Source organism: Gadus chalcogrammus, chromosome 3 (assembly GCF_026213295.1).
Source record: "Gadus chalcogrammus isolate NIFS_2021 chromosome 3, NIFS_Gcha_1.0, whole genome shotgun sequence".
NCBI lineage: Eukaryota > Metazoa > Chordata > Actinopteri > Gadiformes > Gadidae > Gadus > Gadus chalcogrammus.
In genome coordinates, this window is record NC_079414.1 from 19080479 (window position 1) to 19100255 (window position 19777).

General features: G+C 44.1%; 2 protein-coding genes across 2 annotated transcripts; one reads left to right on the forward strand and one right to left on the reverse strand.

Moving 5' to 3' along the window:
* Positions 1-286: 286 nt before the first annotated feature.
* Positions 287-10525, reverse strand: iqce (IQ motif containing E). Its single transcript, XM_056586487.1, has 20 exons — positions 10114-10525; positions 9618-9672; positions 9225-9386; positions 8499-8594; positions 8153-8211; positions 7646-7759; positions 7473-7523; positions 7310-7380; positions 7144-7216; positions 6980-7020; positions 6731-6882; positions 6263-6318; positions 5936-6162; positions 5690-5797; positions 5157-5457; positions 4960-5043; positions 4495-4625; positions 3774-3871; positions 1177-2797; positions 287-765 (listed from the first exon to the last, which is right to left on the reverse strand). Exons 1-19 carry the CDS (start codon positions 10192-10194, stop codon positions 2670-2672), a joined length of 2088 nt encoding a protein of 695 aa, XP_056442462.1. The 5' UTR covers positions 10195-10525; the 3' UTR covers positions 287-765; positions 1177-2669.
* Positions 10526-12014: 1489 nt separating this feature from the next.
* Positions 12015-18245, forward strand: LOC130379585 (sorting nexin-8-like). The gene is made up of 13 exons (XM_056586522.1): positions 12015-12046; positions 13504-13573; positions 13763-13831; positions 14065-14185; positions 14606-14742; positions 15037-15117; positions 15404-15458; positions 15754-15877; positions 16092-16215; positions 16504-16575; positions 16805-16963; positions 17335-17484; positions 17804-18245. The coding sequence occupies exons 2-13, from the start codon at positions 13526-13528 to the stop codon at positions 18068-18070; spliced, it is 1407 nt and encodes a 468-aa protein (XP_056442497.1). The 5' UTR covers positions 12015-12046; positions 13504-13525; the 3' UTR covers positions 18071-18245.
* The last annotated feature ends 1532 nt before the right edge of the window (positions 18246-19777 follow it).

Below are 19777 nucleotides of genomic sequence, written 5' to 3' on the forward strand. Positions count from 1 at the left end.
AGGGCCTCAGTTTAAACGTTGAATAGATTGCAGGAAGCTCTTTTTAGCAATTTGGAGGCACCTCCCATGGTTCATTGACCCCTTCCTCTCCCAGCACCAATCCATGGCGGGTATTCTTCTCCCTCCTCTCTCGCTCTCCTTCTCCCATCTCTTTGTATCCCCTTCTTTGCCGCTTTTTTTTTGGGGGGGGGGACTTCCCACGCTCGGCTCTTGAACTTGCTCACCCCCCTCCTCCTCCTCCTCCTCCTTCAACGTTCCCTGTCCACCCCCTCCTCCTCTTCTTGAAACCATACGTTAAATAACAAAGCACGAAGCACGTAATCGAAGCCGCACATTTTACTGCATCTAACGCGCCATGGCCATGTTGCGCTGGCGCACGGAGCCGGGGAAGTCACCCCGATAGATCATCACGATGGGATGCAGCAGAACTGGGCCAAAGCCCCTTCTGCCTCACATAATCAGTCCATTCTCTAGAACAGTATCATGCATTCACAGTATGTACGTTGAGTGATGCGGTTGGGAGCTTGGGTGACGGACGGGGGGACGGGGGGATATAACAGTTGTTTATAATATCCCGCAAAATGAAGCCTACCTTCTGATATTCCGTATCTTCGGGTCTAAAGTCGCTGCTGACCGCCTCGAATTGGAGGTTGAAATGCGGCAGGCGGTGGAGCGCATTGACCCACCAGGGCGGTGAATAGTTCACTACAGCCGCCATCCTTCAGTGTCTCCTGGACAGCTGTCACTTAGGGTTCCTCACTGGCACTGCAAAGCAAAACACCACATTCGGGTTAGTATAGCAATGAAATGCCCACAGAATGAATTGTATTCAAACGATAGGCTACTGTATGTCGACCGCCTACATACGACTTAAAATAAATAAACACCAACAGACGCCTTTAGGTGAATTAAACCCCATAACGCCATTAATAGTTCTTCAGAAATATCTAGGTCAATTGCATGAGAAACAACAGACTGTAATGCATTTAACAATGTCCGCTTATTTCCGTTGTGAATTTGACCCAGCAATCACCAATTCAAAATACCAAATCCTTGCAGAACCTTCAGAAGAACAAGCCATAAAGATAGAAAAGGTTCCTCGCGTGGAGGTAATTATGGGCTGTGTGAGCGGCTAAGCGCTATCTGCAGTGGGGATGACCTGTGTGCACCACCTACCTTGGAGAGCTAAGCGGACGAAAATCCTGGCTTTCTATTTGGGGAAGACCGCCTGGTGTAATGTGTTCCCCTATTGTCTTCCAGGATCCGTGGCTAAATGCGAAGATCTCAGCTCCGGTGGGCATCCAAACGCCCGCACTTTGAACCAGCGAGTCGCCGACAGGCAACAACATTGAAGTGTTGGGTTGATGTTCAAATCCGTTCACATTTCACGAAGACCGCATTCCTCCTTATCTGGATTTTTCTTTTCTTTTTTTACCACGCGACGGTATATAAATGGTTAAACTCGTTTCACCCGCAGTCCGGCGCGTCTGTTTATTTGTCGTTATGGTAGTCCGGTCAATCGCTCTGTATTTTCCGCTTCTTGCCCGACACGTCGGCTTCGCTCTTCCACGACTGTCGTGTTAATGCATTTAGAGCGTGAGACAATCGCCTTGGAAAAAAAAGCAGTAGCCTTTGCGGCAGCTCGCTCTGCTGCCCAGTGTTTTGTTTCAGAGCTGTGCTGAGATCTCGCAAATTGCGCAAAAAGGCCTCCCCCTGATGTCGGAAAGATGGTAGTGCACGTTACAGTCAATAACGGGGACATCATTGCATTCATGAGCGACAACCGCATAAAAGGGACAGCCTTTTTATTTAATTATATAAAATACTTTATTACATTGTGTCACTCGACTCATTACATAATTATGTTCTTTTATTTGCAGATTAGCCTGTGCCTTCCTCTGCAGTCCATCAGTAGACATGGCTGAGATTGCAGCAGCTTGATTTATAGGCCATAGGCCTATACATGTGCAATGCATAGCAATGTAGTAAGAGTCAAATGCGCATAATGTAGCATGTTTTAACTTGCATTTAATGAATCAACAAAGTAATCCAAATCTTGAAATCAGTCAGAATGATCAGGTAACCTCAGCTTTTGAAATATGTATTTAGAAAACACACCTTTGCACTGGTATGCTTTTGATTTGAGCTATATAAATCATGTTTGCTGTTACATACATCAGGCACTTTTTCAGATGGACAATGCAAATGCAGTGCATTGTAGAAATCAGGCAAAGAAAGCATTAATAAGTGACATAAGACAGTTCATAACATAAAAAAATAAAAAGTGCTGCTGGGCCCTGCATGTTTGTACATCTCCAAACTTGCTTTGCTGAACTGGAGGTGTGTATGAGTACAGTTTGCCCTCCTATTATCACTGTTACACTGAGAAGTTATGCAGTTGGAGATCCCAGTATTCCAAGAGAGAAAAACCCCTTTCCCATGCGAGCGCAGCTTCATAATATGATCATCTACGTCTACCTGCATGTCTCTTAAGTACTGATGAATCACCACAGTCTGAAATAAACCAGTAGTAAATGAATCACTGGAACTCATTCGAATCTAAAGAAAACTTTTGAAAGCCTACTTATTGCTGTGTGAACTTTAATCCAATCAGACACGCACGCAACACCCACACCCACACCCACACCCATACACACACACACAGAAGTCTATAACAGCATCTTCTCTCTGGATCTCAGCGGGCGTGTCGGGGACACAACAATGTCATCCGAGTCATCCGAGTCGATGGGCGTGGCACCTCGTGGGGGGTTCGCTTCACAATGGAGCTCCACTTGAGCTGTGGGAGAAGAACCGACCTTATCACTAGACAGAATGACACCGCCGCTCTCCTGCCCGGGCCGTTATCTAGGACTGCAACAGCCATCGGGAGATTCACTATAGGATTTAACCGTGGCTGTTTGATTGTACTTTACCGTAAATGGCATTGCCAGCATTCAGCTATCAGTGAGTGAAGAGCTACGAGTGAGTGATTTTAGTCACTGTCAGTGACTAAAAACAATACGTGTCTTAGGTTGACTGCAACCTCTGTACGAGGCACTTTAGATGTTAGCTGCCTGCTCCTTTCTTTTGCTCCCTCTCTCTCGTTACAATTCTCAAAGCCACCTCCACCATCTTTAAAATGCCATAACTGACACTGGCACAATATGAAAGGCACACGGCCTGGGCCCCCTCACAAGCCGCTTCATAATACGATCATCATAATATGATCATATTATATTGTGTTCAGGGTGCTGGGATAGGGCTCGGTGACAGGGATCCCGCAGGAGTCAGCGTTAAGTATTGGATGGGAAGAGGCCACCTGGGAATGGCTCGTGGTTCAATGGTTTCATTTGAAACGTGACACGAGGGCTGCGGGGGGGGTCCATAATTCAGAGACAATGTGAAGGTGTTCTTCTTGCGGAGCTACACCCATGGCAGAGTCGCGACATACTGCTCCTCCCGCACTACCCACAGGATTAACAGCCTGCACGGGTGCTCAAGTTGCACTATAAACTATGACAATGTAATGTTTCTCACGGAAAAGAATGTAGGATAAGATAAAGATATAGCTAAAGATATGTCCTTCAATAACTGTTGCGACAATTTGTTTTACAATGTACAAAAATAAGTTCTTTGCTGTTGCTGTTTTCATGCGCTTGTTTGTATATTGTTTGTGGTATCCATGATCCAAAATGACAACATAACGATGGTCAATTTAATGATAATAATGAGGAGTTTTGTGCGTGTACAAATGCAGATATTTTCCTGGTTACCTGGTTTGCTGGGAGGAAACGGAGGGAAACTTCCTTGCCTTCCTGACACCTGGATGGCTGGACTGCTGCCCTCAGTGGAAGGCATGGGGGAGACGGAGCTACACACAGACAAACACACACAACCTCACATTCATTTGTCTGTTGATTTGACTCGATGTGATGATCATGTTTTGAATACGCCACACACACACACACACACACACACACACACACACACACACACACACACACACACACACACACACACACACACACACACCACACACACACACACACACACACACACACACACACACACACACACACACACACACACCTGAATGATACCCATGTTATTACTAGGCTGAATCTCCTTGGGTAGCTCACCTGTTCAGAGTCCACCTCGACTCAGCATAGCTACCGAGCCCCTTCCGGCCACCATTGTATGTTGTACGTCCTGGCACTTAATGTACGCACTTATTGTACCCACTTAATCTACGTTGCACTTATTCATAGTACTTAATTGTGTAGCATCTGCAGTAGCTGCTATCACTGCTGTACACAGGGAATGGGTTAGCCTAGCGATTGTAAGCACTTGCACTTGGTTCTAGGAACATCTTTAGTGTACCGACAGCGATATATTGTTTCACTTCTTATGACAAATGTACTTATTGTAAGTGGCTTTGGATAAAAGTGTCTGCTAAATTCCCTAAAAGTAAATGTAAATGTAGTTGCAGCATACCTTTGTGTTGCCCGCCCACAGCGAACCAGGTGCCCCCTGAAAACAGACTGTATCGTCGTCACGTCAGCAACATCCATCTGTCCGTCGGCACAAACATCCCCATGGTCACCTCTGCTGGGAGGGGGGACCGGCTGAAAAAGAGGTGAAAGTGGTGAGTGAAAAATAGGAATGTGGAAGAGTAGTAAGGGGTTTGCTATAGGAGAAACTTTTGGATATAAAACACCCTCTAGCGATTCCTGACATGCATGAATTAAACACTACATTCCATTGTCATCTGCCCCGAATATGTCACATTTATTCGAGGATCGGAAAATAGGATGGCTCTGGGAAAGATATGTGAACAAATCAAATGTTTGAATTGCTGAATGCCGACTCTTCAAGGCCATCACGGGGCTACGCCGCTGCAATACATGCGCTGTTTTATGTGGATCTACGTGGTTGCTCGCCAGGGAGCTCGCTCTGCACCTTGGCGTCTGTGGGAGACGGTTCTCTGAGCTGAGCTTGTCGCAGTAGATGGCCTCTCAGCGTTGACTGCAGCATCACGACGTCCTACGGATAAGAGGAGGAGGGAGTGTGTAACGAAGTGCATGAATAACAATAACTGACAATATACTGCAATAACACAGCTCTCATAGCTACAACGTCCCCCTCTCTTCACACACTTGATCTCTGTGCTCCCTCCAGCCGTTCTGAATGGTCCTCGCCGCCTTGTCCCGCTCCTTCTTTAATCTGGTCTCTGCTCTTCTCCTCCTCCTCTCCTCGGCGTTTCCCCTCCCCGGCGCCGTCCTCCCCTTCCCCTCCGGACCCTCTGGATCCTCGGGTCCCGTGCCCCCGGTCTGGGGGGTCCCGGGGGTCTCGGGGGAGGCAGGAGCGGGGTCCTCTGGAGCAGGCCCCGGCGCCGGTCGCTCCCGGTCCTCCTCTTCCAGAGTTTGGATTCTCAACCACAACCGCAACGACTCCTCTCTGAGGACAGCACAGACACAGACGTGCTCTTACAGCACAGACACTACCACATGACGGACACCTATTGGCATAACGGACAACGATGTTGCCTTGATTCAACCTGAATTAAATGAAGGTGAATATATGAATATAAAAATGACCCTTACATAATTTAACAAACTTATACATATTTTATGTATACGTTATAAACCACTGAATCCTCCTCACGTGATACATCACAGGTTCAACACACCTGTGCTCGTTGCGCTCTTTTTCATGTTTTTTGACTTGTTCATCCTTCCGTCTTTCCGTCTCTTGTTCCAAATCTTCTATCACCCCCTTGAGCCGTAACAGCTCAACACTGCACCAAAATACAACAACAACACGTTATAAATAGGCTTCAACATGGGTATTTTAGATACAATGGTAGATGCTCATTAACTCCACCAGGGGGCAGTGTAAACGTTGGTCACATGCAACGCCGCTACATTTCACGTACTCTTTACTGGCCAGCGTCTCCTTAAGCAACTTCCGCTCTTCCTCCAATCCATCAACACGACCTCGCAAAAACAACATATCCTCCGTTCCCACGGGAACCACTTCTTCTGTTGCCACGGTAACCGCCTCTAGAACATCCAGATTCTCCTTAGGCATGGTCTGAACCCCTTGCTCCGATTGGCAGCTGCTCTTTGCTGATGGGGCATGTTTTCTGCCAGCCTCCAACCTCTGTGAGAGCAGGGTAAAGAAGTTTGTGTGGTCCAAAGACGGCGTAGATTCAGGGAAAAAAACTCACCCTTGTACTGCAATGTGAAACTGGAGGTCCTACCTTCTCTAACTCCAACAGTCTTCTCACTAGCCTCTGTTTACTCCACTCTCTGTAACCTTCAAACGCACATGCACACCCACACGCACATGCAAACACACAGAATCACACACACAGACACACACACACACACACACACACACACACACACACACACACAAGATATACACAAGGAAACAGGATGAGCGAGAACACGATCAAATCTACACAGGTGAAATACATGATTGCTTTGTTTGTTTGTTGACCAGTATGTACCACTGCCTGTCTATTTTCATAACTCTTTTTTCTCCAACTGAGGGACACACACACACACTCACGAGGAAGCTTTGGTTCAGAGTTCACACTGAGATGCTGAGCCCACGGCTGGGAATGAACACGAGTGCAATGCACCCACTTCTGACAGGAGCCAGAGCCACTGTGTGTGGGTGGGTGTGTTTTGACGTACATGTGTATGACTGTGTGTGCGTGTACCTTTGATCCCCTCAGCAGGGCTGTCAGTGCTGAGCTCCTCTCTGAGAGTAGAGTTGTCCAGTTGCAGCTGCTTCAGACTCTCAGACAGACGCAAGACCGTGGCCCCCAGGGCCTTCTGGTGCCTCTGGGAGCCCTTCGTCTCTGCCCGACTGCTACGGGAGCCCAGCGGAGGAACAAGAGTTACCTGCTATTTCTGCTCAACACCCTCCCATGTCTAAGTAAACGACTTGAAATGGGCGAGTTCAGTACCTTTTCTCTGCAGCGTTGAGAAGAATTGTCAACCTCTTAATCTACAGGAAAGATACAGTCGACCGAAGATCAGATGGCTGCCTAATATGCATACTTAGAGGAATGTTATCTGTGCTAAAACCAGAAATAACTTTCATTGATGATTCTAAATGCAAAGACATTACCTCCTCAAAGTATGTTTCCACAGTGATCTTTAACTCCTCTAAGTTGGTGGTCCTCAGCTCGCTTTGCAGTTTACTGGCCGAGTAGAAGGTGATGAGAAGACTGTGAACAACAGTAGCACCTACACCAGTATGTGTGAGGGGTCGGTGAGGTTGGAGGAGGGCTTACCTTAAGGCGTTCTCCTTCTCCCTGCACTGCTGTTCCAGTTTCAGAATCCTCTGCTTCAGTCCCTTTATGACCTTGAGAACAGCACAGATCCAGGGTTAAAAAGCCTGCCAATACACATTCAAACGTCTGGGAAGATTAAAGATAAAAAAAAAAACACACTCACCACACCACCCTCCTTGTTCTTATCCACAAAACTACGAGTATATTCAGGACCCTATAACAGAGAAAAAAAGGAATGTTTATTTTAGAAGTGGTCTGATCTTCTGTTCTCTTTGAGTGACATTATGGATGATTACGACATCTTGTGAATCCTTTGATAATGACAACTAGTCCTACTTTAGTGGGATCCAAGAGCTCCTCAATTTGCTTCTCTCTTCTGGCTGTATCCTCCTCCAGGCGGCGCAGCTTGGCCTTCATCTGCTGGTTGTCAGTCCTCTGGTCCACCAGACTCTGAACAAATTGAGTTAAAGACATGTTTCTTTTGCACAATCAAGATCTTTCAAAGAAAATCGATTCATCATATGATAAAAACATGACAGAATCTTCGACACTGCAAGCCATCAGGATATTTTTATGGTGACATAAACAGATTACCTTGATCATTCACTTAACAATTGTGACTAAAGCGGGCCTGAACAGTCTTTTGATTGTCTGGATCCCTCCAGCATTTTCAGAGGATAATTGTTATTGTTTAAACCAGGACATGCTAAAAAAAATAAACTAAACCAAAAAAAAATGTATATCCCTCTGGTGAGCAAAAGCAGTGTTGACAAATAAAGTCTTCCTTCATGAATGCAATAATAAGTAACCTTTACATGGAAATAAATTATTGTTCTTCTTTACCTTTTTAAGGCGGATGTTTTCATCGTACATCTCCTCCTTATCTCCGTAGTCGACTCGACCTGAACAGATGAAAAGGAAAGAGTAACTAAGCAACATGCAGTAAAGCATACCTTCAAATGTCTTGATATGAATACATTATAACATGCATAAGTAGTTTAATTGGAATGTGCATCATTGTATCGCACTGTGTACATCTCTGTCGCATGTTCACACGAATAAAACACACACAAACACACACACACACACACACACACACACACACACACACACACACACACACACACACACACACACACACACACACACACACACACACACACACACACACACACACACACACACACACCATTGGATGTAGAGCGCAACTGTTTGTGCTTCCTGGACGTCAGGTTGAGGATCTGGGCTGTGACATCATACTCTGACCTCATCGACTGAGACAGACCTGATGGAGAGCGAAGAGAGGGTGAGAAGGAGCAGGCAGAGGGAAGACAGATAGGGAAAGAAGGGGTGAGAATGAGTGAAATAGAAGAGAGTGATATAAAAAAGGAGGGAAAAAAGAAGGAAGAGAGAAAAAGGGAGAGAGATAGTCAGACGGATTCAATCATGAGACCAACACATATCATGAATGATTGAACACATGGATCATTTTATCAACACGAGTCATTCATTAAAAGTTCCTGTTTCAAGAACATTTACACTAGATCTCACAGAAGGGCAGACAGTTGGAGCATCTTGAGTGTTTTACTTCCGACAATTTAACCCTCCTTTATCGCTCTCTTGATTGACATGGAACAGGAAACCGAAACCCCACGAGATTCAACAACCATTTGTCAGCTGTCCAAACAAACAAGTCTGGGAGATAGAGCTCTCTCTCTCTCTCTCTCTCTCTATCTCTCTCTCTCTCTCTCTCTCTCTCCTCTCTCTCTCTCTCTCTCTCTCTCTCTCTCTCTCTCTCTCTCTCTCTCTCTCTCTCTCTCTCTCTCTCTCTCTCTCTCTCTCTCTCTCTCTCAGGGGAAGCCACCACTCCTCCTGCATCACCATGGTAACATGGATGTGTTTACACCCTGCCTACCGTGGTGTCCGTTGCTGAGGGAGGTGAGGCATGGGGAGGCGGCGGCGCCCAGGGTGTCCACCGACGCCACACTCGCATCCCCCAGGGAGGCCCTGGGCAGTCGCCATGCCGACACGGCCACACGCTTGGAGCCAACCTTCAGACTGCTGAGGTACGGGGACCCTTAGACACACACACACACACACACACACACACACACACACACACACACACACACACACACACACACACACACACACACACACACACACACACACACACACACACACACACACACAGATATTTACTACCATCAATCTTAACAGATATTTTAACACTACGTTTCAACTTCAGCTCATTTTTGACAAAGTCAAATCTCCAATATAGAACGACAGTTGAGCTAAAGTTACTTACTTGGCGAAGAAGGGGGTTTGCTGGACATTCTCTTCCTCGTCGTTGTTCTCTGGGTCTGATTTAACATAAAAGCACAATAACAAGACAAGACAACGCTTTTAGGCTGGCTGTTTGCGCTTGCATGTCTGAGTGAACTATTATGGCCTTTCTTATAGATGTTGAAATCCATTCTAAATCGGAAGAGGCACTGCCACTATAGTGACAGTGCCAAAGAAAGTCAGAAAGCCTCAGGGGTGTATATAGGTTAAGGGATGAGTGCATTGTTACCACATTGTAACCACACGTTAAGAAACTACCAGGTCGGCAGGAATGATTCATGCTTTGTATTCTTCTAATGAACGATCTCACATGGTCACACACCAAAATGAATCACAAATGCTCCCTATGAAAATAGACCGAAGGATCCTGGAAGATTAAGAAAAAATGCAAGAAGGAAAGTGGGAACGATGAAAATATACGCAAACAGACATTTCAGACACAGAAGGCTGAGAATTACCAGTTCCTCGAAGTCCTCGTCCGTCTGAACATCACTGGCTTCCAGGGACAGGGACAGCTTGGTACTCTTTGTGCAGGACATTATAGCGCAGGCTGTAGTCCACTCTGTGTTCCTCGGACAACTTTTCTTTCCTTGTGTGGTACACTCATGGTGTTGTAAATCACACTTCAGTTTCCCACTATCGGCAGTGTGAAATCCTCATGAATGTCATTCTACTGATAGAATTCACTTAACGAGAACAACGCTTCCATAGCAACACACTTCGTCAATAATAAAGTCGTCCAACGCATAGTTTGAATTGAAGAAAAATGACACCTAGCTATTGTGTTTACTGTTTTCCTACCATCGTTTCAGTGTGGAGTCGTCTAGCAACCAGGCAGATACATTGTAGGAAAACCCACAGCTGCCTAGTGCCTACCAATAGATTTCTGTTTTCCGCTTTCTAATTATTGAAAGTCGCACCTTATTGGTGGAGGTGCACTTAAAGGAGGGACCTAAATTGTTCTCCTCCAATACAACGAGAGAATGCATATGACATCAGGAGACAAGCCGATTGAGCAGAGAATTTTTTGGAACCAAACACATGATACAAATGTTTGGAACCAAAAGTGCAAAATGTTAAACAATAACAACGCTACAACTGAATATTAAGTAATTACTTTTTTTTGTAGAATTAAAAGTGAACTGACTCAATGAGATTGACCATATGTCGATGCTTACACAGTAACACACACATGTCTTTATTTATTGATAGGAGACGGTCTATATTTCTCTGGCAAAATATAGGCTTATATTATTATTATTTTTAGTAGTAGGCCTAGTCAGTTTAGTCCTCGGTTCTTTCTTTCCTCATCGTCTGTTATTGGTAATCGATGTCCATATTTGTATTGATTGATCGAAAGCGTTGGATACAGCCTTGCAGTGCCTTGTGATTTTTCATTGGTTGTAAACATCTTACCAAGCATTGTACCTTGTATTCAAAGGTTGATTTGCCACCTCTGTATGCATGCAAGAGTAGCAATTGGTTGAGTTTCATTTCATAAAACACTACTTGGACTGGTCCTTTCTTACATATATCCAATTTTCTTTTTCTTACATAGAACCCAAAAGCATTAAAACCTGCGCTCGCAAGACTCTGCAGTTGTTTGTCCAGTGTGCTCGCACTGAGCTGGGAAAAAAGCTGTTAAAAAGCAGCCACCTTGCATGGAACACCCTCCACAAACACTGTGTGAAACCTCAATGTCTGTTGGTTTGATGCTGTCTTCTTGACCAGTTCTCTTTTGAAAAATAGATTTTAATCTAGATGAAATTTTTACCTTGTTAGATAAAGGTTTAAAAAAATAAATATTAAATCCCATACTTTGGTTGACAATTGTAAATCTAATCTTAATCCAGTGGTTGGTTGGACAAGGTCAGAAGGTCATTGGCTTCAGTGCAGTATTTAATAAATGGTTATGTTCCGATGACATGTCTGTTCCTATCTTGTTAGGTACATTGTTCGCCGACAATGAAAAAGTACCCTGCTCACACACACACACACACACACGCACGCACGCATGCACGCACACACGCACACGCACACACACACACACACACACACACGCGCACGCGCACACACAAACAGACTGGGATTGTATTGAAGTCAGATTGGACCTAGGCCTGATTTTTCAGTATAAATCAATAATTGTCTCAATTCATTAATTTGTATTCTACTCTAATACCTCCAGAATGTGCCAGGGCGGCGACATACCTGAAGCTACCAGTAATGCAGCAGAACTCACAGATGGCCAGTCCGCCCCCTGAACACACACACCCGCCCTCACAGGGTCATGTTGTGTAATCTTTAATGCTCCAGGTGACCGTGTAGAAACTCACTCTAATCATGTGATGAAGTACGAACACATGTGAGCAAGAGGAGGACATCGAGCACGGAGTAAGAGCAGTTGACAAAATGCATCAGTTGGTAGTGAGAGCTGTTGAGATGGTTAGCTGTAGATCAAGACAGTTACAGGTTCATTCATATTGAACCCGCCCACAGAAGACTCGGTAAGAACTATAATGCTATAGTAGATTGATTATAGATTTGTGGAAAATAACAAATTTAAAAGACAAATTGTTTGGGATCCTGGTGTGAAGAATGTTCTGGTAGAACTTTGAACGATTTATCACTTGTAAAACTCTCAAACAATAAGTGTTTAAGCGTTATGTATGTATGTGTGTGTGTGTGTGTGTGTGTGTGTGTGTGTGTGTGTGTGTGTGTGTGTGTGTGTGTGTGTGTGTGTGTGTGTGTGTGTGTGTGTGTGTGTGTTTCTGTGTGTGTGCGTGTGTGTGTTTGCGTGTGTGAGCCACAACTCGATGTACACACCTCATTTGACCCTGGCTTTTTCTGCAGTGTCTATCTCTTGCCAAGTCTGCAGCCTGTGCGTCATATGCTCTGCTCTATTGTGTAGCTTCAAGAACAGCTTTCATTGTGTAGTTTTTGCCATCCAGCAATGAAAAATCAATTAGGAACCGACCAATGTATTAATTATTTTTGGACTCAGGCCCCTTTGTCTGCGTCTAAAAAGTTTTGACACTCAAAAGCTTGGATTTCAACACTTTTATATACAATACTCAATTATGCTGCCTGTCCATGTTTGTTATTTTCCAAGCACAGAAAACCAGACACCCACACACATAGACACAAACACAAAACACAGTTTTCTATATATTACTTGTGTGGATCTGTTTGCACAAAGTGTATTCTGGGAAAGAGAAAGCTCTTGTGTTTATACTGTTGCATGGGTGTATTACTTTAAAAAATCCACGTGCATGTCCGCCGATCAGGTTAATCCTTCCCTGGTGGAAAGGAATGAACTCTGAACTCAACTTGCACTAGACCATGTCATGATCTTAGTGTAATGAGCTTAGTCTTTCACTTTAAACTCCCACACCCTACCCTGTCCTTGGTAGGTCTCCAGGAAGAAGAGAGAAAGGATATCAAAGGCTTTCGAGTGTTGTCTTGGAAGTCATAGAGATCTATAGGTTTTGACTTGATTCTGCCTTCTAGTATTCAGGAGAATCACTGTTTTATGCTTCTGTTCCATTTTTCACGCCAACCCTACCCTACCCTCTTTACCAGATGTATTCCAGGTACGATTTGTGTTTAAGATGTTTGTCACATTTGAATAGTTGTACTTAAATTTACTACATTTTTACTTTCCTGTCTCTCTTTCACTATGAATGTGTGTGTGTGTGTGTGTGTGTGTGTGTGTGTGTGTGTGTGTGTGTGTGTGTGTGTGTGTGTGTGTGTGTGTGTGTGTGTGTGTGTGTGTGTGTGTGTGTGTGTGTGTGTGTGTGTGTGTGTGTGTGTGTGTGTGTGTGTGTGTGTGTGTGAGTGTGGGCATGCAGGAGCAGCGAACAGGGACCTCTTATGGATTCCCCAACATCCCCATCTCTGTTGAACAGACACTCTGTAAAGGTAGATAGGTCTAGGCATAGAGAATGCTCAGAAAAGAGTTAGCAATATAGAAAACATATTAAAGTATGTAAAAAGTCAATCTGACTGTATGCATATGATCCTTTAAAATAAGATGTTATCAGAGCATATATTTATATTTTGTTGTTAGAAGTAATCATAGCTTAATCAAATAATGATATACATTTACAGGTTGATTTGATGCCAGAAAAGAAAGGACTACCCTTCCTCAAACATGTGCAATATGAAATCACAACAAAGGTTAGCTAACACACGCACACACACACACACACACACACACACACACACACACACACACACACACACACACACACACACACACACACACACACACACACACACACACACACACACACACACACACACACACACACACACACACACACACACACAGAATGTTAGGTTGAATTCAAAATGAATAAATCTAGGAATGAGTGTGTGTTTCCAGTGTGCCCATGCCAGTGTGTTCCCAGCGCTACAGACTACCCGTACACAGGAGCTACAACGACTTCGATGTGTTCCGCACACTGCTGATCCAGAGGTTCCCCTACAGGATGGTCTCCCAGCTGCCCCCAAAGAGGATGCTTAAGGGGGGTAAGACGCCTTGAGGACGCCAGAGACACCCAAGACATACCATTATGGGTAGTATAGTGGCTGTGGTTGTTGACTAGCAGGGGTAAAGGGTTTGATCCTCAACGTAGGCAGCCTCAGCTGTAGGCGTCCTTGAGAAAGATGCCTAACCCTGACCTGCTCCTTTAGGACATGTCTTTTAAGTCACAGAGTCATTTGGGATAGAAATTAGCCATGTTATTAAATGTTTAATGTATTTAATGGTAACACCTGGTTAACAAGGTCACCCTCCACCTATGATTGTCGTCAGATCACTTATACTATGACAAACAGATGAATAACGTTATGATTCAGATGTGATTCCCATGGCCATCCCATCTCGGATATTTTCTTTTTGGGTCATGTTAGAAAACATATAAATGTTTGTTATGCCGTGTGTTCCAGTGCTGTCCTCCCAGTCGGAGGAAGACTTCATTGAGTGCCGGCGGCGGGGTTTGGAGAGGTTCATCGCGCTTATCATGCAGCACCCTTTCATGAGTAAGGACGCCATGGTGGACATCTTCCTCTGTGCCAGCGCAGAGGTGACACACACACACACGCACACACACACACGCACACATACACGCAAAACACACACACACACGCAAACACACACAAACACACACAAACACACACACACACACACACACACACACACACACACACACACACACACACACACACACACACACACACACACACACACTATGCCAAAAGTAATGCAAGTCACTAGACGTAAAAAACAAATGTATCATGCATAATGTGCACTACGATGAAAGTTTGTTTTCCTTGACCACTAAACTTCATCCCCACCCTTTCTTCTTCACGCTATGAAGGATGTGAAGAAGAAACTGAGAGAATCCTTCAAAAACCTAGGGGATGAGTTCTTGACCAATTGGAGCGCATGCCAGGCCAAGGTGTTGTTCAATAAACATCATCAATGTTATTGAAAATATCTGCTGATAGAGGGTTTTGTTTTCGCTTGTATGTATTTTGCAAGCCTTGGATTTATTAGGATTTTCTTGTGAAGAATTCCTATGAGCCAATGGTGAAAACTAAAGGTTTTGATGTAAAGTAGCTTGGTCTGCATTTCCGACTGAATATTTAAAGGAATACTTATAAAATATGTAGTTGCCATGTTTAAGTACTTGTGAGATGACTTTAAATAGCCTAATCTTGGTTTGGTTTTCCTCCTCTCGAAAGGACTACTTACCTTCTGACGTTGAAGATCAGGTGGCCTCGTGTCGTGAATTCATAGGTAAGAGATTAAATATTTAAAGATGTAATATTTATATCTTAAATATTTATGAAACCTATATACAGAAAATAGCTAAATATACCCAGAGGTATATCTTAACACCAAAATATACCAAACTCTGCTACTCATCAATGACGATGCATTTGAAAAAGCTGGTTTGCATAAAAGCTTCTGCCAAATGATCAAATAGGGATTATTACATAGTACTGTGTGTACTATGTATTGTGATCAGAATATCAAGGGCCATTCTGTGTGCATATACTTTGCAGCTCAGTAACATTCACCCTATCACCAGGGAACATTGAGTCCAGTTTCCAACACATGAGGGACAAGATGGAAAGAATGACACAAAGGTCCAATGAACACGCAACAGATCTGCAGCTCTTCTCCCATGAACTGGGGTACGATGGGCCAGAGAGGTCAGGGAACCCTGCCCACTGAGGGCATGGATGAGGGGATGTGGAATGAAGGAAGGATGAATGGGATGGATGGACAGATTATAAATGGAGTTAAGGATGGTAGATTGACGGTAGATAGATGCATGGTTTCGACAGATTGTAAATGGAGGTGGATGGATGGGAGAAGGATGAAAGGCCAAGACGTTAATAGCTCTATCATGCTGTTTCCTCCCAGTATGCTGGGTCACTGTCTGGGGCCGAAGCAGGAGCATGTCCAGAGAGTGTGGAGCACACAGAGACAGTGTCTGAGACGAATGTCAAAGGAGTTCACGACACTGGTCACTAAAGCAGAACAAAAGGTAAACTACACAAACACAGCATTACAGACTCTGTGCTGTGAGGAAGAGAGAGTAACTCTCTCTTGCTTGTCTGTGTGTGTGTGTGTGTGTGTGTGTGTGTGTGTGTGTGTGTGTGTGTGTGTGTGTGTGTGTGTGTGTGTGTGTGTGTGTGTGTGTGTGTGTGTGTGTGTGTGTGTGTGTGTGTGTGTGCGTACGTGCGTACGTGCGTGCGTGCGTGTGGGTGTGGGTGTGGGTGTGGGGGTGTGTGTGTGTGTGTGTGTGACCGCTGTTTGTGATGACATCGAGAAGCAGGAAAGCCTGAAGGAGATGGACGTGTTGGACATACTGAACATGTTCGTGGACCTGCTTCATGCCTACAAGGTACTGCAATGAAATCCACCTGTTCTGCCATTGGCCGGTTCTGTTATAGTCTTTAAGCAAAGGAATCTTGAAGGCCCAAATATTTAAATAATGAGCCTGAATCTTTATCTATGTTGAATGTCTTTCCCCTTGGGTTTCTTTGGGACACAAAAGGGCTATGTTTTGCTGGAGATATTAAAAATGAAAATATAAAGTATACCCAGTTAACTGCATGTGTATTCATGTGCAGGAACTGTGGGATCGCCATGAGCACAGCATGTTTATAGAGCACCAGAAAGCTCTCCTGCAGAATTCTACATCTAATCTCCGCCAGGGAGCCACGACAGCCAACAGCCTGGCATTCTCCGACATCCTCGGAGTTCAGCAGTTGGAGTCAAACCTCACTAAGGTACACACTATCTCATAACTGCTAAGGTACACTAGCTTTTCACTGGTATGGTACACTAGCTCCACTGCTTAGCAACACTCAACCACTGGTAAGGGACACGAACCCCACTGCTAAAGTACACTACGGTCCATCACTGGTAAGGCACACTTGCCCCACAGCAAAGGAGGGACACTAACACTCGTAAGGTAAACAAGCCCCACTGCTAAGGTACACTAAACCACTGGTAAGGTGCACTTGCCAAACGGTTTGGTACACTAGCCCTCCACAAATAAGGCACAATAGCCCATTTCTAGTAGTGTACACTAGCCCTAGTGCTGATCTGTTCCTCTCTTTATCCCTTTATCTCTCTTTGCCTTTCTCCCTCTTTGCAGCAGGAGAATGCAATCGTCACCATGGAGTTGAGGAACGACTTCTCGCTGCTGTGTCTTTACCAGGAGACACAGCTCTTCCTCGGACACCTGCCTCTGGTCACACAGATACTGGCCGGCTTTATACGCACTCAGGGACAGGTTCACGCTGAGGTAAACAAAATGACACATACAATGACACATGAGTCATGACACATGAGTCATGACACATACACACACACACACACACACACACACACACACACACACACAGACACACACACACACACACACACACACACACACACACACACACACACACACACACACACACACACACACACACACACACACACACACACACACACACACACACACACACACACACACACACACACACACACACACACACACACACACACACCATGTGATGCTTGACATGTTTTTCTGTGCGAGGAAAATATGACATTTTTGTCATTCTTTGTATGTCCAGATGGGGGCGCTGTGGTCTGAACTGGGTTTCAAGCTGACAAGCCTACGGGAGCCTTCCTGCAGCCCGGACCCCGAGCCAGATGAGATCCTCTCACCTTCCTCCTCCTCGGAACTTTGCTCTGTTAGTCTCGCATCCAGCTCTGGGTTTCTGGTCCCGTCCATCCATGGAGACCCCTCGATCAGCCCGAGTCGCCCCAGTTCTTGCCCTAGCACCCAAGTCAAACAGATCCCCCATCCTTCCCCACATAACAGGCCCCAGCACCGATGAGCTCCTCTGAAGAACAAACTTTTATTTTCTTTTCTTTTTTACCTTGTGTGCGTAAATCACCATTATTTTAAACTATAACATGTCAACTCTGAATTTAACCACTAGATGTCAGTGTTTTGCAATCCATTAATAAAAAAATGTATTTCACATTATTTAAAGGCCCAATATGTATGATTTCGGCATTAAAATATGTAAAAACGACTAGACGTCTGTTATATATATTTCTTTTTATGTAGGCTACTTACATGATCCCAAATGTTTGAATTGCTAAACTCAGGGAAATCCATACTTTTAAAATGGAAACGTCCCGTGCATTTTTGTCCAGTCTTAACGGCGTAATTTTCCCTTAACTACTAGCATTCGGGAAATACGAGAAACACAGAGTCAGAAAGAAAGTCGGCAAACTAGATAGCTATCCATTCTATTGTTATTTTCATGATATTGTTTTATTGCTCCCTCGTGATGGAATACGATTATTCAGTCGTCAGGTTTGTAGGCCTACTGAAGCTGTGGATCAAGCGACCCAAGAAGATTATCTGTTTACTGAGAAAGACGCCAATCTCACATAGGCCCATAGGCCTACTAGGTTTACCATTTGTCTCGCGTATATCGGAATACTAGCCTATAATAATAACCTTAATAATAGCATGGAGTAGCCTATATCATTTTGATGATTGGAAAACGGTTACTATCCTCAATGTCAATGTATTATATGATAGCACAGTGCAGTTATTTATAATAACAATAATCCTCCTGTTTTTTATGAATTACAACGAGTAACGTATTTGTATCATGTCTCAGAGACACTGCAATTTTGTCAAGAGTTTCACCTGACTACCATTGATGTTTAACGGAATATGATGTCCCTTTGTCCCTCTAAAAAATCAACATTCAACTGAACAAGCGGCCCTTTTATATAGGCTATATAAAGGTCAACTGTGTATAAAAAAATTGCTTATGAATGTATTCATTTATACATACTATTTGAATAAGCATTTCCTTAATATAAGGAAGGCAGTATGGTATCAAGAAAAAATATAAAATATACAAAGAAATTTACTTCGAGCCTATAAAAGGTAGATATTTCTAGAAGATAACAGGAGTGGTGTTGCTAACAGTAATTATAAAAATGCTGTCATGAATCCAGTGTGATTGCCATTTGGGTCTTGTTATTGGTCATCCTGCCGTGCCGTCCCTCTTCCTCTATAATACCCACCCGTCTTCCGCTTGCTCATCCTGTCCCTTTCCTTTTTCCTGTGGCCGTCCTTATTCTGTTTCCTTGTGATAGGTCTTGCCCCCTGTGGACTCCAGGCGTCCTCAACAGTTCAGTTGACATTGATACATCCAATGAGGAGCTCTTCCTGCAACATACAGTATTCACGTCAACAGAAGCACACATTCTTGAGATACAGAGACTACATGATCGGATTAAAGTATTTATTCGGCTACATTGTTATGTGTTCTGGCTAATGTTAGTTATTTTACTTATTAATGTTGTGAGTAATGAATGCGGAAATTATTAAGCAATATATTTGATAAGCTAAACAGTCTTCATTCTGTAAATACTGAGTGTTGTATTCTTTTTGTGAGTCACTGTATATTACAATGCTTTTGAACTAATAACAAGGCGTATACGATTTGGCTGATTGAGTAATTTATTGATCTGATGATCATATTTTGACTATAATTGAAAGGCTGTAATTACAA